Raw genomic sequence first — 13,440 nt, 5'->3', positions numbered from 1 at the left:
TATTTCCATGACAACAAACAATGATATAAGCAAGAATTAGAACTTTACTGGATGAGAAGAAAATGGAAAGAATGGAACATAGGAGAGAGACCTCAAAACTCCAGAAATAGAAACTCTTCTACCTCATCTCCAGTGCTCAACACAATTTTGAAGCTACTGAAGAGAACCACTAATATTTTAAGAGTTCCATGAGAGGTAAATGTCCAGTATAATGTGTTTTTTAAATTCTCTTTTTAATGTTTAGTTTGCTCATACATCCAGCTAGTGGATAAAACTGAATAAAAAATACTTAACTTCAGTCCCTTTCTTTCATTGCAGTAAGACCAATGCCTTCACTCTTGTGTTGTTGGCAACATGAAACTGATGTTCTTGCAGCTGAGGGCTAGCAGATAACTTTTGGGAACCTAGAGCCATCTTCTCTCACAGCTCTTACCTCTTCTATCACCACTATCTGCACCACTGTCCTTTAGCATGTGCAAAGCAGAAGCAGGAGTCCCTTATCGTGCGTTTTTTGTGGGATGACAAATCTTCATATTCCATCTAAAGTTGGCCTGCAATTGCCAAAAAAATCAGAAAGAATCAGAAAACTAAAGCTGCTTTTCTTCTCTCTCAACTGACATTTTTTTCTGGCTCTGACCCAGCCCCATGCAGGAAAAGCAGCCAGAGGAGCCCTTGACTCATGATACCCTTTTAAGAAGGAGATCGATGTTGCTGTATTTGAAGTACAGCTGCCAGTTCTGATCCAAATGGCTCACAACACATCAAACTCCCAAGGAATCCAGTGTTAAATCACTGCATTGCAAGCTCAGGTAGTCTGGAGTGTACAGATCTGGAGTGCTAACTCACTGTTGGGTACTTGATTTTGGTATACACACCATGATTCAGTTACTATCCTAGAAAGGAATAAATTATTTTCCTGGGTGAAAAAGAAAAAAAGAAGAGAAAAAAAAGGAAAGGAAAGGAAAAAGGAAGCTTCTGTCTGTCTGGGGAAAGAGAAATGGTCACTTTTGACAAGATACAGCTCAGCAAAAACTGGAAGAATTTCGTGAGAATGAAGGATCCTCTCAACATAGAAAGTCACATTTATAGCTTCAGGCCATTTTCTCTGGCAAATGTCAACATCCTGCAGCTAACACCACTGGTCTGAGAATTTATTAGGGAAAAGAAATTTTTAAAAAGAGTGAAATAATTCCTTATAATAATGCAAAGTATTTGGCAGCCTAACCACAGAGGCAGTTGCCATCTCCTCCATAATATAAAGCAATATCATGTAAATTAGATTGGGGACACAATTCTAATATAAAATAACTATCTTAGGGGCATAAAGCCCGTGATTTTTATTCAGAAACATGTAACACAACTATACAGGCAGCTGGATAGACAAAGTGAGAAGTACATTAGGCTCTTCCTCCTTTTCAACTGCAATTAATGCGCAGCCATCCCTCATAAAATTTAGCAACTGTTGAGTAACTTGCTGCAAAACTGTCTCACAGTTCATGAGCAGGAATGAGAATACTGATTCCAGTGAAACTGCAAAAATATGTCATCCAATTAGGATATGGACAAGGCACTAAGGCTAATGCTTGCATTATTACAGAAGGCACAAATTACAGAAAACAGGCACATTCAGAGTAACTAAGCACTGTGTCACACTGCACTTGTGCTCTAGCTACCCTTCAACAAAGCCCTGCAGCCGTGAAATGGGAATGGCAGTGGTGGACTGCACCCAGGGTAACAGCATAAACCTGCTTCCCTGCTGACTTGGATGGAGCTTGGAGCAGCCTGGGCTAGTGAAAGGTGTTCCATGGCAGGGAGTGGGAATGAGATGACCTTTAAGATCCATTCCAACCCAAACCATTCCATGATTCTATGGTTAAGCTAGATACCAACATGGAATCAGAGCACTGCCTGCCCCCTGAGAGATGGGGTACGAGATCCAGCCCCTGTAGATAGACAGGAATGAAAGAAGATTGTGCTGCAGCACACATACCCTTACAGTTTGTGGGGACAAGCTGGAAAGGTGGGGAAATACACCCTAAACATACGTGTGGGAAGTTACTTTACTGCCCCTGATCTCACCTTGTTCTGCTTACATCTTATTTCTTCTTGGGTACAGCATTATCTTTTAGTACAATAGGAGTCTGCAGCTGGGGAAGCACGGTTCTGTCGGTGCCTGCAAAGGGCAGAGCAGAGGACAGCGGTAACACGCTGAATGGAAATTTAATTGCAGGTAAATCATGTAGAAGCGGGTGACTGCTGCAGCTTCACTGAACTGGAGCCTGGCCGGGCTCCTGCCAACATCCAAGGGCAGAGCAAAGATACGGAGCGAGGAGGCAGCGATCGCACCCACGGCTGCGGGACCGGCCGCGTGTGCGGAGCGCCGCGGGGCGACGTGTGCGGGGACAGAGCGCTGACAGCGCCGGCCCGGGACGGCACCGGGACTCCGGGAGCACGGACAGGCGGCACCGCACTTGGGAAGGGACCGGGGCTCCGGGAGCACGGACAGGCGGCACCGCACCTGGGGAAGGCACCGGGAGCACGGACAGGCGGCACCGCACCTGGGGAAGGGACCGGGGCTCCGGGAGCACGCACAGGCGGCACCGCACCTGGGGTACAGCACCGGGAGCACGGACAGGCGGCACCGCACCTGGGGACAGCACCGGGAGCACGGACAGGCGGCACCGCACCTGCCCAAGCGGGCGGGCGGCGGGGCAGGAGCCGGGGCGGACCCGGCCCGGGCTGAGAGGTGCCGCGCCGGGGGGCTCGGGAAGAAAGTTTGGAGCCTGGGGGCAGCGGCCCGCGGGGTCGCGGCGGGGCCGCTCGGTGCCCACGTCTCCTGTGACGCGCGGCAGCGCCCGCCCGCCCCGGGCCGGGCCGGGGGGAGCGGCGGACGCGGAGAGGCGGAGCGGGGCCGCCCGTCCCTGCCCGTCCCTGCCCGTCCCTCCCCGCCCCCGGTCCCGCACCTGCCCGGGCGCGCAGCGGGGACCGCGCGGGGCCGCGCCGCGCCGGGCGGGGATGCGCAGCCCGCGGCGCCAGGATGCGGGAGGGGAGCGCGGGCGGCCGCGGCGCGGAGAACCGGACGGGCGCTGAGCCCCCGCTGCACCTGTTCCCCGTGCCCGTGCTCACCGGCATCACCGTCGCCTGCGTCCTGCTCTTCGTCATCGGGATCATCGGCAACCTCATGACCATGCTGGTGGTGTCGCGGTTCCGGGACATGAGGACAACCACCAACTTCTACCTGTCCAGCATGGCCTTCTCCGACCTGCTCATCTTCCTCTGCATGCCCCTGGACCTCTTCCGCCTCTGGCAGTACCGGCCCTGGAATTTCGGGGACCTCCTCTGCAAGCTCTTCCAGTTCATCAGCGAGAGCTGCACCTACTCCACCATCCTCAACATCACGGCGCTCAGCGTGGAGCGGTACGTCGCCATCTGCTTCCCCCTGCGAGCTAAAGTCATCATCACCAAGGGGAAGGTCAAGCTGGTCATCCTCTTCCTCTGGGCCATCTCCTTCATCAGTGCCGGCCCCATCTTCATCCTGGTGGGGGTCGAGCACGAGAACGGCACGAACCCCCTGAGCACCAATGAGTGCCGAGCCACAGAGTACGCCATCCGCTCGGGGCTGCTCACCATCATGGTCTGGACCTCCAGCATCTTCTTTTTCCTGCCCGTGTTTTGCCTGACCGTGCTGTACAGCCTCATCGGGAGGAAGCTCTGGAGGAGGAAGAGAAAGAACATCGGTCCAAACTCTGTCATCAGGGATAAGAACAACAAGCAAACTGTGAAAATGTTAGGTACGAGTCCTCTTGCTCTGTTTTTCCAAAAGGATGTGTGTGCTCGTGTGTGTGTGTGAGAGACAAAAAGACTGGGAGCTCTCTGATAGTTTACTATAGTTGCTTCCAAAGAAAAGCATTTACGGAAAATGTTTCATGCAAAGGGGTAAACCTCAAGGTATCTGTAGAATAACTCTCCTCCTCCCTTAGATTTATTTCTAACTGGGGACTCCCAAACAGTTAAACAAACATTAATAAGAATCCCTGACAATGACAAATACTACAGTTATAATTAGCTTGTGCCCCGGAGATTTTTGAGCATTTTTGCTCTTTGGTTGTGAATAGCAATGTTATTTACAGAAGAACAGTTTATTTGATTTTTAAACAAAACTAAACCCTTCTCAAGCCATGAAGTCAAGCTGCAGACTACAGCCATGCAGGCAGGGCATGATGTGCACTTAAGATTCATAGGAAAAGAATACCAAGGTTTTAGCAAATTGGGGTTATTTCCTACCCTGGCTGTGTAAGCTTATGAAAATTAATCTGCATTTTTATATTAGCAAAACAGCAGGATATGCTGAACCAGGAGCACTGAGTCTCCTTTGAGGTCTGTGATGCTGTAAAATCTCACAGACTGTAAGAAAACAGGATCAGGATAACCGACACTGTCATTCCTAACTTTGTATATTGACGCTGCTGAATGCTTGAAACAACGCTTGTGGTTGGCACATGGAAACTCAAGTCTTAACCTACTAAGCCAGTACATGTGGTGGCAGTTTGATACACAAACCCAAAAAGTTGTCCTGCAGTTTCGCGTCTGAAAACTGCAGAATCCTGCTGCTGCTGCTGCATACTTTTATCCAAGCCAAAAGTCCTCTGCAGTGGAAGTCATCCCGTGGATTTTGGGGGGATGAGATGCTCTGCAGGAAGAAGCTTTCACAGGCTCCTTTCAGCAGGGTTGAAGTGGTGGGCTAATGAGGCAGACAAGAGGTGGCAGCGAGTCCTAAGTACCTTAATTATCAAATAGGAGCCTATCTGATCTTTTTGTTCATGTCCTGATTTATTACTCTGCAACAGCAGGAAGAATAATAAAACCCACAGCATTCTTTATGCCCTTTCAGCTCCATTTTATGATCAATAGAATTCAGTCTGGTAAGCATGACCTTGGAAGTAATTAATTGTTTACACTTCCAGAGGTTCAAGATTATGAACTTCCACTGACTGTAAGTAAATTACCTATATTACTACCATGTTTGTATTTCCATATACTTAATCGTAAAGAATTTTGAAATAAAATGTATTTCTGCCCTGAAATATTGGCACAAGCATTGCAATATTTCAGGCACTATTTTTCCCTTTTACAAGGTCTGAGAACAGCCAGGCAGTGGCAAGACACTCCTTTGACAGAGAGCCAATATTCCTTAAATGATAACAGTCTGATGCCTGATGGAAAGATGGAAAGAAGTTAGTGAGGGTTCAGTGGCAGCAGATGCTCAATGCAGTCTTGCTGTCACTGGTGTTAATGTTCTGCTTAAAATTTAGAAGGCACTTTCTGAGGCTTTATCAGTTGCCTGAACATCAAGTAAATGGGATTAGCATCAGCAGTTCTTTTAACTGTAAAGACAGGTTATGCTTCTGGGTCCGAAATTAAACACCTAAATGTATAGCCTGACTTGCAAAGGAGCTGTCACACCCCATTCCTATTGAAATCCATGGGATTCTGCAAGCATGAAGATCAAACTGTCAAAAGCCTGACTAGGGATATTGCATGCCTACACGTGCTTAAAACTCTAGTCACAATAGACTGTGCTTAAAACTGTGTTCATTATGAACAATGGTAATATTCATTACATGGATTCAAATCCCCATGTGAGCTAGGAAATCATCTGAATTATGTAGTGAAGATAGTGAGGGAAAACTGGGAGTGGTTGGCTCAAGAAAATGCAGAGCTGGAAAACCTACTCTGAACCTCAAGCTCTGTGCCTTCCAGTCTGCCACAAGTCTTGCATAAGCATCCTTTTAAACTTGGGAATGCTGGTGCAGAATTTTTGGGAAAGATAACTAAAACCATTGCTCTTAGCAATTTGAATTTTATTGTCTTCTGAGACGTGATATGAGGATATGAGGACTGCTAAAACAAGAGAACACCAGGGCCAGGTGTCTGAGTAACCTGGTCTTGTGTAAGGTGTCTTTGCTCTTAGCAGGGGACCTGGAAAAAGATCTTCTTTAAGTTCCCTTCCAACACAAACCATTCTGTGATTCCATGAACAGATTAACTGTAAAAATTGCTTAAGAATGTCAGAAACCCTTGCTCGAGTTTTCTGGTTTTGCTCTGCAGCATATTAATAGATACACTGAGAGCAATATGAAAAATAATAAAGGTCAAAGGCACGCAGGAAATGAACAGAAACAGTTTCCCTTTCTCTCAGATGAAAATTCCAATGGGCCAGTGTTCTGAGATACACACATTTCTATTATTCTACAGACATGATGTTTACATGTAAATGCAACTGCAGTAGTAAAACATTATCACAGATATTCTGTGCAGTTATATATTATACATTTAGTTCTACTCTTCTTGGGGGTAACTCATGTTCCAAAAAATGGACAAACTGGAGGGGTGCACCACTCTCCTCTTCTTACCTTGTCATATGTGCTCTACAAGTCCCCATTCTGTGTTTTATTTTGGGGCCTTTGCCTTAAACAATTTTGCTTTTTGTCTTAAATAATTTTGCTTCCCAGTGATTACATTCTTCATTATAAACCACAGTGCTGAGTCTATCACATATAATTTACTTTTTTTAAACACTGCAAATGATAGATGCTTATACTTTTTTTGTCACCATTTGGATTCTTTAATGCTCTGTTGATGCAAACATAAGTTTTATAGGTCAGAAGTTTGCTACATCAGATTAGTTGGGCAATATTCAGGCAGCCTGTTTAGATACGATCCAAGTGTATTAAGTATCACTTATTTATACTCTCAGAGAATGTATTGAGACACAACTGAAAGCTTAGGGGAGGCATTTTCACACTTTGTGATTAATTTGTTAAAGGAGCAGAGCTGCAAAACAGAATGTTAATCACCTGTATGTCGATACTCACACTTTAACACACTTTCTTCTGCTGTTTTTATTTTAGTCGTGGTGGTATTTGCGTTCATACTCTGCTGGTTGCCTTTTCACGTAGGACGGTACTTATTTTCCAAATCCTTCGAAGCTGGATCCTTGGAGATTGCAGTGATCAGCCAGTACTGCAACCTGGTGTCCTTTGTCCTCTTCTACCTTAGTGCAGCCATCAACCCCATCCTCTACAACATCATGTCGAGGAAGTACCGCGTGGCCGCCTGCCGCCTGTTCGGACTCAAAGCCCTGCCCAGGAAGAGCCTGTCCAGCAGCAAGCAGGGCAGCTCCCGCAGGTGGACAGAGCCCAGCGTCACCACATGACAGCAGGAGCCCAGAGCTGCGCTCGCTGAGTCTCCCAGAAAGCCATAACGGGAGGGGGAAGAGGGCAAGGAACGGGAATCACAACACTGGAAGCGGTGCTTTGGTCATCACCCGGATGGGCTGAGAGGTGCGATGCAGGCAGTGAAAGATGGGAGGGGAACAATCTAAAGTTTGGGACTGTGAGAGGAGAGACAAGCGGTCACAGAATTTGGCAGTGCTCCAGGTGTTATTTTTGTGCTCCTTTTGCCTGTATGATTTTGTAACGCTGACTTTAGCCCCGATTTAGGCTGTGCCGCTCTGACCAGGCAAACATGGCCCACTTCACTCGAGAGTTTGTACGACTTCAGCGGCGGCCAATTCGAGCTGAATTTTTCCAGAGTTAGCTTTAGTTTTGCTAAGAATTTTGCTAGCATCTAACCAGACCCTAGAGAGAGAAAATGGAATTGCCTTTTTGGAGTAGTAAACAGGAAATTTGATACACTTTTCATAATACTAATTTTTAAGTAAGCTCACGTTTTTCTCTGAATGAGGAAAATGATTTCTTAAAAAAAAAGAAAAAGAGATATAAAATGGATAATTTTTAAACATGCTAAAAATAAATAACCTTCATGTCACATCCAAGTAGAAAGGAAACAAAAAAAATGCTTTCACAGAAGTGGCTTAGAATGTGACTGTACTGAAATATTTTTTTGAAATATATATATCAGTGGGACAAGGACAGTGCTGACTTCAGGCCTGCAGTGATGCTATAAAAACGTGGAATGCAATCACCCACCAAAGTCTCTTTTTTTTTACTAGCTAAATCATCTGTACTTGTTCTGTTCAGCTTGACTGTGAATGACTTGATGTGTTTGAACTTGGAAGCTTTTGATTGTTTCAATATTTGTAACGAGTCTGTGGCTACCTGTCCCTAACTGCACCCCACCGCACCCCAAAACTTGCTGAGGATGGGCATCCTGCCTGTAAACCCCCCATGTTTCTGTTAAAAGTCTGTTCCCAGTGCCACATCCCCCTGCAAAGCCTGGTGTGCTGTTGTGCTCATTTGCTGCAGTATTGAATTGAGAACATTTTGCATTTTTTAACCACCGTGACCTGAGAAAGTAATAGAAAAATCTGCATTAAAAGACACAGGCAGACACATTCTCATGCTTGATTCATAAACCCCTTAAATTAGATTTTTATACCTCAAGTGTGCCATTTCAAAGCAAACCAGAAAACGTTCCATTCTCTGTGCTAATGAATATGGCTTTTACTGTCTCACCAACCTGTGGGTTTTGCGGCCCACAGAGCTGACAGAGCTTTGGAGCATGCATGTGTGATAGCAGCTTTCTGTTCACTTGGTTCTAGTGTTCATCCCCAGCCGGTCCACAGCCCTTTCTCCCTGCTGAATTTTAATTCTCCCTAATGAATTTCGTGTTAGCAGAACTCGCCGGCCTTCAACCCCCCGCTCACACTGATGGGCCACTATCCCCCTGCTACACCTTCAGCTGCTCAGGTTGAACTCACAAGAGAAATTGGCTTCTTCTGTATATTCAGTGTCTTTTCTCTCACCTTTGCTGGTTGCTGCTCCTTGGTGGCACCTGAGCCTGTCCCCTCTCCACTCCAGGAGAGCAGGATTTATGTGCAAACACCCACTCTGAGGTACTGCAGGATCATCTCCTGCTTCACCTCTACCCACATCCACCTCGCTGTTCTCTCACCCACTGACTGACAAGCAGGTCTGGTGGCACAAGTCATGCAACTCAGGGAAACAAGACATTTGGGAACCATGGAAAGAGGGTGAGATGTGAGCTCACTAACAACCTGTCTGTGTAAACGAGCTGATCACACACACCCGGCGTCACATCAGTGTTTCAAATCTCAGCTGTGTCTGTGCTATTAAATGTGAACAGAAAAAGAAATAAAGTGATGAGACCCTTTATAACCCAGTGGCTCTGTGGTGCTGGATGGGATTCACGCAATCGGATTTAATATTTTTTTTTTTTTCATATTTGTATTTTAATTTTTTTCCCCAAACCTGGATAACTAACTTGATTAGGCTATTTTGTTTAACCAGAGTAACTGCAACATTAAAGCCCTGTGTAGACACATGTAATTTGTGCATACAAACTACAAACATACTAATAATTTCATCTAGCCTAAACATTCCATCAGGAGAAAATGTAAATTTTAGCTCTACCAACACTGTAAAATTTCCACAACTTTGTGTATAGAATGAAATTTAAAACATTTGATCTGGGGTCATAAAAGTCAGAAAGAAAGGGACTGGTTGCTTCTTGGGAGGGAGGACAGGACTTTTTCCTTCTCAGTGAGGAAATGGACTTGTATTTGCAAAATACACACATTTTTATTAAAGGAGAGTAGCCACCTTCATATGACTCTTGCACAAGCAGGAGAATATTCACATCTAGCAGAGAACACAAACATTTAACACACTGTAGCTGTCACTACACCAGCCTTTAGTTCTGCTTCCCTCAGTACCAAAACTTTTCTCTATGGATTCTCTAAACCCAGTGGGGCCACACCAGCACGTGCTGACTGCAGATGGTGAACAGGAACTGCTGCTTCAAACTGGTTCATAATGAACTGCTTTTATAAGGAAAGCAGGAAATAAAAACACCTCAAAACCTGGATAGCCCTCGCTTTTGCATCATAATTTCAGCTTCTGTCTGATAGCTCCAAAAACGCACACACATCCCCACCTGCACTGGTGGATGAATCCAGCACTGCTTGTCTTGGGCGTTAGTCAGAGAATCACAGAACATAAAAGGGACCTTAAAGACCATCTAGTCCCCAACCCTCTGCTGTGGGCAGGATGCCACTCACTAGATCAGATGGCTCAGGGCCCCATCCAACCAGACCGTGGCCAAGTTGTAAAAAATCACTGGAAAAAAGAAGTGTAAGCAAGGTTTGAAGAGCATTTTTTACCTAAGAATGGTGAAGTCAGTCCAAGGTAGACATCATCCATCTGTCTTGGGTGGTAACAAGGGGCAAGGCTCCTCCTGCCTTGTCTCTGGCAGGATGTACAGGGGCAGAGGATGCTGCAGGTGCAGAGGGCAGTAGCAAACAGCCTGTGCTGGCAAAGTGATGCTGGCACGGTCTCATTGCCTGCCTCACCCACCGGAGCCGCTCCACGTTCTCAGCCTGGACTGTCCTGGCAAACACTTCCCAACAGAGACAAAGCCTTTACCCTGTGCTTCCTGGGGCATTTCTGCAGCACATCATGTTCCTGGCAGCTTCTCCCCAAAGCCATCCCATTTTGGGTCTGGACATGGCTTTTGAGATCCATTTTTCATGGGGGGAAGACAAGAGCCCTTGCAGGCACTGGGCTGTTCATTGGCATGGCAGACAGGGCAGCTCTGCAGGAAGAGTTTTTTCAGGCTGTTGAACCTTTCAATTTCTGGAAACTCTACCCTGTGGGAACAAACCTAGCCAGTTCTGACTGAAAAAAACCAGTGTAGACACTTGAAAAGTCAAAATTTTGCTGTGTTCTTACTGACTTGAATGGGAGCAGCCCATAGAGAAAATAACTGAAAGTTCATTCGTTAAACAGTCCCAGTTCTAAAAGCTTTTCTACCTCTACATTTTGTATCACAGCTTCACAAATAAACAAGAACAATTTGGCTGCATTTTCTTTCTTGGCAGTGTGTTAAATTGGTGATGAAATAGGTCAAAAGGACTTTACCAGAAAGCTTCACTCATTTTAGAAAAGTACCTTTGATGGAGGCATGCACAGGCAGAAAATCATGTCCTATTGTATTTCTTGCCAAAAATAAAATACACTGGAAAACCAGCACTTCCTTGTCAAAAGTGGAATTGATAGATATTCAGCAGTTATGTAAGTTTGCATCAAATTACATTTGCATAAGCCCTATTAAAATCAGCAGTTTTTAGATACCTAAACACCGAGGAGAACCCCCTCTCTGTCATGGATCTACTGGTTCTAGGATGCTGCTGCTCTGAGCCCAGTGGATGTTTCTGGCCGGGCTTCCATAGAACCTGGATCTTTTGCAAAAATCCCATGGCCTTGAAGAGATAAATTATATCTTGAGAAATAAATTCAAATTTGGAACAAAAAAAAGTATTTAATTCATCTCCCAGTGATGCACCTGCTGTTACTTCCCCACACCCTGAACTGCCCTCCTCACCCCCCAGCTGAAAGCACCATAACTACATTTTACCCTCACAACTCCCAATATAAAGTATCAGCCCTGTTTTACAAAAATTAATTTTAAATGCATTTTAACCCCTTGCTCAAACCCTACTGTCCCAGAGTGATGGCGTGTGGATCCACTTGTACCCTCTGGGTGTCCTTCCCAGGGTCTGGGCTGGGTCTGGCAGCTCCCAGCATCAGTTTTCTGTTCCTGAGCTGTGCTGCCAGAGTGCTCAGCACAGCAACCCACAAAAAACTTCATTTGGGAAGCAAGCAACCTCTGGCTGACACTGCAGAGACGCTGTGTACTCCAATTCCACAGCCCCGGCTCTGCATCCCTGCTGTCCATGGTGAACCTACCCCTGCACTGGGGTTTGTATCTGCACAGGAATCCTTGCACCAGGTCCCGGGCCTGCATACACACAGGAGCTCCCCAGAAAATCCTCAGGATGAGCCAGCAGATGCAGTTGCAGGAGCTGGATGCCCCGGGCCCCCTGGCAGTTTGCACTGTCTGACACTATTTGGTGTCAGGCACAGGTAGCTGGAGACACACCCTGCCCAGCGTGATGCCAGCAGTATCTGGGGAGCTGGAAGCTCATATGGTGTTAGTGGGAAACCTCTGCTCGCTTGGGCAAGTCCATTATTCACTTAGGGCAGTGATACACACCCCCCTTCAGCCATCTCCTTCCCCCACACATCCCCACCTGATGGATCACCTGGAATCCTTCCCAGCTCCGCATAAACTTCACCCCTCTGTGTGAGGAGCAAAACAATTTCCTCACACAGACATGCTTGCCAATGGCTTTTCCCTCTGAAATGAGTTCTGCTGAGAGACAGGTAAAACCCACAGGGGTTTGGCTGCATGTCCCACGTCCCTGGCCAAACTTTTGCCCCAAGCAGTTGTTAAATGATGGGGTCCAGCTGTGCCAGCCCTGTCGCATCATGAAACCACAACCCTGTCTGCTGCTGTTTAGGGAAAAACCAGAAAAGCAAACGTTAGATCAGGATTTGCCTCTTATCTCTAAATTGTGATTATGCAAGTACAGCAGAGAAAAAGAGAATTTAATCTGTCTTGCATTAACACAGGCTAAGAGGTTTCTGCAGTCACTTGCCATCAAGCCTCAGTCCAGCTGTGATTCCAGCACAGTACAGCACTTCAGCATTATCCAGTGTAACTAGCACACTTCGTGGGTCTTTAAGAGGCTTCCTCAGTGCTTTTTCCAGCAAGAAGGTCTCCATGCCCTTCCAAGTCCAGCGCTTGTGAGTTATGGCCCTTCCCCATCTCAGTTGTGGATGGGTGCATGCCATGACTTTTCCCCTAAGACCAAAATTCAGAGCCTCTCATTAACCCAATAACCTGGATCAAAACGAAAAGCACCGGGGCTTCATCTTGGGGCTGACCTGGTGATGCTGAAGGCTCATTTCTCTGAGCCCTGCAAACACACTGACCCGGTTCTGCTCAGTGAGAGGAGGTGGCTCTGCAGCACAGTTTTGGAGGGCAAACACCTCCAAACCCATGATGCACACTGATGAGCAGTGTCACCCGGATCCCAGCCCTGACACATTGCCAAGCCCTCACACTGCTGGCCATGGGTGGGACAAGGAGAAAACACCATGTGAGCAGAGTAGAGCCCCACAGGTGTTGTGCAGCATCCCAGCAAACCACCCAAAGGGATGGGAGCAACCCCCAGGAGGAGGGGAGGGCTTGACCCCTAGATCAGCATCCAAACCCCCCAGTGCCCAGCTGCCAATCTCAGCTCTCATTTCTGTGCACAAATACATCCTTCAGAGAGCTACAGACTGCTCCTCCAGTTGTACTTGGAGATAAACAACTTTGTGTTTTGCCAAATAAAGGCATTCTATGGCTTTCCACACCTGCTTTGATTCTTTCACTGGGAGGAAAATAATGGTTTGGTGATGTGTGCGAGTCCATAAGGCAAAATTGCTCTCAGAAGTAAAGTACCCCACTCTCACCTTCAGAGCTTGCTCTGAGGGCTCAGGAGATGTTTTCCCAGCACTTGTCCCCATGTTTAATGCTTCTGGATCAAAAGATCCTTTGCTTTTTTCTCAT

The 13,440-nt window shown here is 46.6% G+C and overlaps 1 protein-coding gene across 3 annotated transcripts; it reads left to right on the top strand.

Annotated features, from left to right (window-relative positions):
• The first annotated feature begins 3,008 nt into the window (after nucleotides 1-3,008).
• Nucleotides 3,009-9,137, top strand: GHSR (growth hormone secretagogue receptor). 3 transcript variants are annotated; one of them, XM_010397379.4, is made up of 2 exons: nucleotides 3,009-3,791; nucleotides 7,060-9,137. In XM_010397379.4, the coding sequence occupies exons 1-2, from the start codon at nucleotides 3,038-3,040 to the stop codon at nucleotides 7,338-7,340; spliced, it is 1,035 nt and encodes a 344-aa protein (XP_010395681.2). In that variant the 5' UTR covers nucleotides 3,009-3,037; the 3' UTR covers nucleotides 7,341-9,137. The 3 variants fall into 3 exon arrangements, with proteins under 3 accessions (XP_010395681.2, XP_010395682.1, XP_010395680.1); XM_010397380.4 differs by having other exon boundaries at nucleotides 6,960-7,310; XM_010397378.4 differs by having other exon boundaries at nucleotides 6,912-7,310.
• The last annotated feature ends 4,303 nt before the right edge of the window (nucleotides 9,138-13,440 follow it).

The sequence above is a fragment of the Corvus cornix genome, chromosome 9 (assembly GCF_000738735.6).
Source record: "Corvus cornix cornix isolate S_Up_H32 chromosome 9, ASM73873v5, whole genome shotgun sequence".
Lineage (NCBI taxonomy): Eukaryota > Metazoa > Chordata > Aves > Passeriformes > Corvidae > Corvus > Corvus cornix.
This window is presented reverse-complemented; position numbering and strand designations above follow the sequence as displayed.

What these genes read in the sequence shown, in the direction of transcription:
- GHSR (XM_010397378.4), top strand. Translation starts at nt 3,038, where the DNA reads ATGCGGGAGGGGAGCGCGGGCGGCCGCGGCGCGGAGAACCGGACGGGC. An exon ending in GCAAACTGTGAAAATGTTAG is followed by an intron (nt 3,792 to 6,911) that starts GTACGAGTCCTC and finishes TTTTTATTTTAG; the next exon opens with TCGTGGTGGTATTTGCGTTC.